Source organism: Epinephelus moara, chromosome 18, assembly GCF_006386435.1.
Source record: "Epinephelus moara isolate mb chromosome 18, YSFRI_EMoa_1.0, whole genome shotgun sequence".
NCBI classification, from domain to species: domain Eukaryota; kingdom Metazoa; phylum Chordata; class Actinopteri; order Perciformes; family Serranidae; genus Epinephelus; species Epinephelus moara.
Window position 1 is genome coordinate 40,491,008 of NC_065523.1, and position 1,788 is coordinate 40,492,795.

A 1,788-nucleotide genomic window follows, 5' to 3' on the forward strand; every position below is an offset into this window, starting at 1 on the left:
AGATAAAGAGTCTCTGAGTTGTTTGGGGCCAAGAACAATAACTTCAGTTTTGTCTGAATTTAACATCAGGAAATTGGTGCTCATCCAAGTTTTTATGTCTTTAAGGCAGTTATGGAGTTTAGTTAATTGATTACTTCGGGCAGAGCATTCACTCTTAGGTTCTGACGCTTTGAACAAGACACCAAGTCCTCCACGGCAGCCTGGAGAGCACCGTGCTCTTCCATTATCGAAGTTAGTTATGAGCGTAGCTCCACTACATCTTGCTCCAGGCTTGTGATGTTATCCGAATGGGTCGTGAGGGCCGTTTCCATCTCCGAAATTGTAGAGGTGTGTTTATCCACGGTGGTGGTAATGGACTCAAGAGCCGAATTAATCAGAGCGAGGGCCGCATTCAGAGAGGTGGTGGGCTCCGCAGTGGTGCTTTTCCTAGATTTTTCCAGTTCAGTGATGAGCATTTCCAAAGTAAGGGGGGAAGGCCCTGACGGCATGTTGCTAGCTTCCCGACCGGCGAAGGGGAGAGTCTGTTGTGCCTGACCTTTCTGAGAAGATTTGCTCATTCCTGTGCATGTTCAGCGCAACGTTAATTAAAACAGAGTGTTACACCAAAAATAAACTTGAAAGAATTAAGTAACTCACAAAATTTTTTATTACACAGAAGCATGCTCCACACGTCCGTCCTCTACATCGCCAAACCAGAAGAGGCAAGACTTAAAGTTAAGACTTTAAGTTAAGACTAAAAATTAAGACTAAAAGTTAAAACTTGAAATTCAGACCAGATGTCAGTACCACTCAAAGTGGCAAAACGTGGTCGACCACGCCTCCTAGGTGACATCACAGTTTCTGTCTCGATATCACTCAGAGAACTTTCCTGAATCTGTCCTGAGATCAGACTGAAACATTTAGTCTGTGAGACGACCTCTGAAAACTTTATTTACAACACACACTCCAACTGTACGTCTCTCACTTGTCTATCTGCCTGTCTGTTTCTTACCTGTCTGTCTGTCTGTCTGTTTCTCACCTGTCTGTCTGCAGACGCTGAGAGCAGCAGGTAAAACTTACATGATCTTCTTCGTGGTCATCATCTTCCTGGGCTCGTTCTACCTCATTAACCTCATCCTGGCTGTGGTCGCCATGGCGTACGCCGAGCAGAATGAGGCCACCATAGCCGAGGCCAAACAGAAGGAAGAAGAGTACGCTCAGATCCTGGAGCTGCTGAAGAAGAGGGAGAAAGAGGTGCGACCGTGTCATTGGTTTAAGCTCTGTCTCTGAAACCACAGTCACAAAACTCCACACACTCTGACCATGACAACCCCCCCCCCCCAGATATATCTGTTATCCAACTCTGTGAACGATTGTGTCTGCATCAATACAGAGAGTAACACACACACAACATAACACAAAAGCAAAACACACACGAGACAACACGTACACAACATGACACATACAAGACATAACACGCACATGACGTGACACACGACATAACACACAAGACATAACATACACACGACATAAAACAGAAGACATAACACACACACACGACATAACACACACATGACATAACACACACGACATAACACGTACATAACATGACACACACACAACGGGGGGGCGGCAGTAGCTCAGTCCATAGGGACTTGGGTTGGGAACCGGAGGGTCGCCTGTTCGAGTCCCTGTCCGGACCAAAATATGGAGCGTGGACTGGTGGCTGGAGAGGTGCCAGTTCACCTCCTGGGCACTGCCGAGGTGCCCTTGAGCAAGGCACCGAACCCCCCAACCGCTCGGGGCGCC

At 47.2% G+C, this 1,788-nt stretch overlaps 1 protein-coding gene across 1 annotated transcript in view; it reads left to right on the forward strand.

Annotated features, from left to right (window-relative positions):
• LOC126406191 (sodium channel protein type 4 subunit alpha B-like) overlaps positions 1-1,788 on the forward strand; it is a 45,844-nt gene that overhangs the window by 30,791 nt on the left and 13,265 nt on the right. The window contains exon 9 of the mRNA XM_050070365.1: positions 1,033-1,233. Coding sequence (XP_049926322.1) covers positions 1,033-1,233 — 201 coding nt within the window. The remainder of the gene's footprint in view (positions 1-1,032; positions 1,234-1,788) is intronic.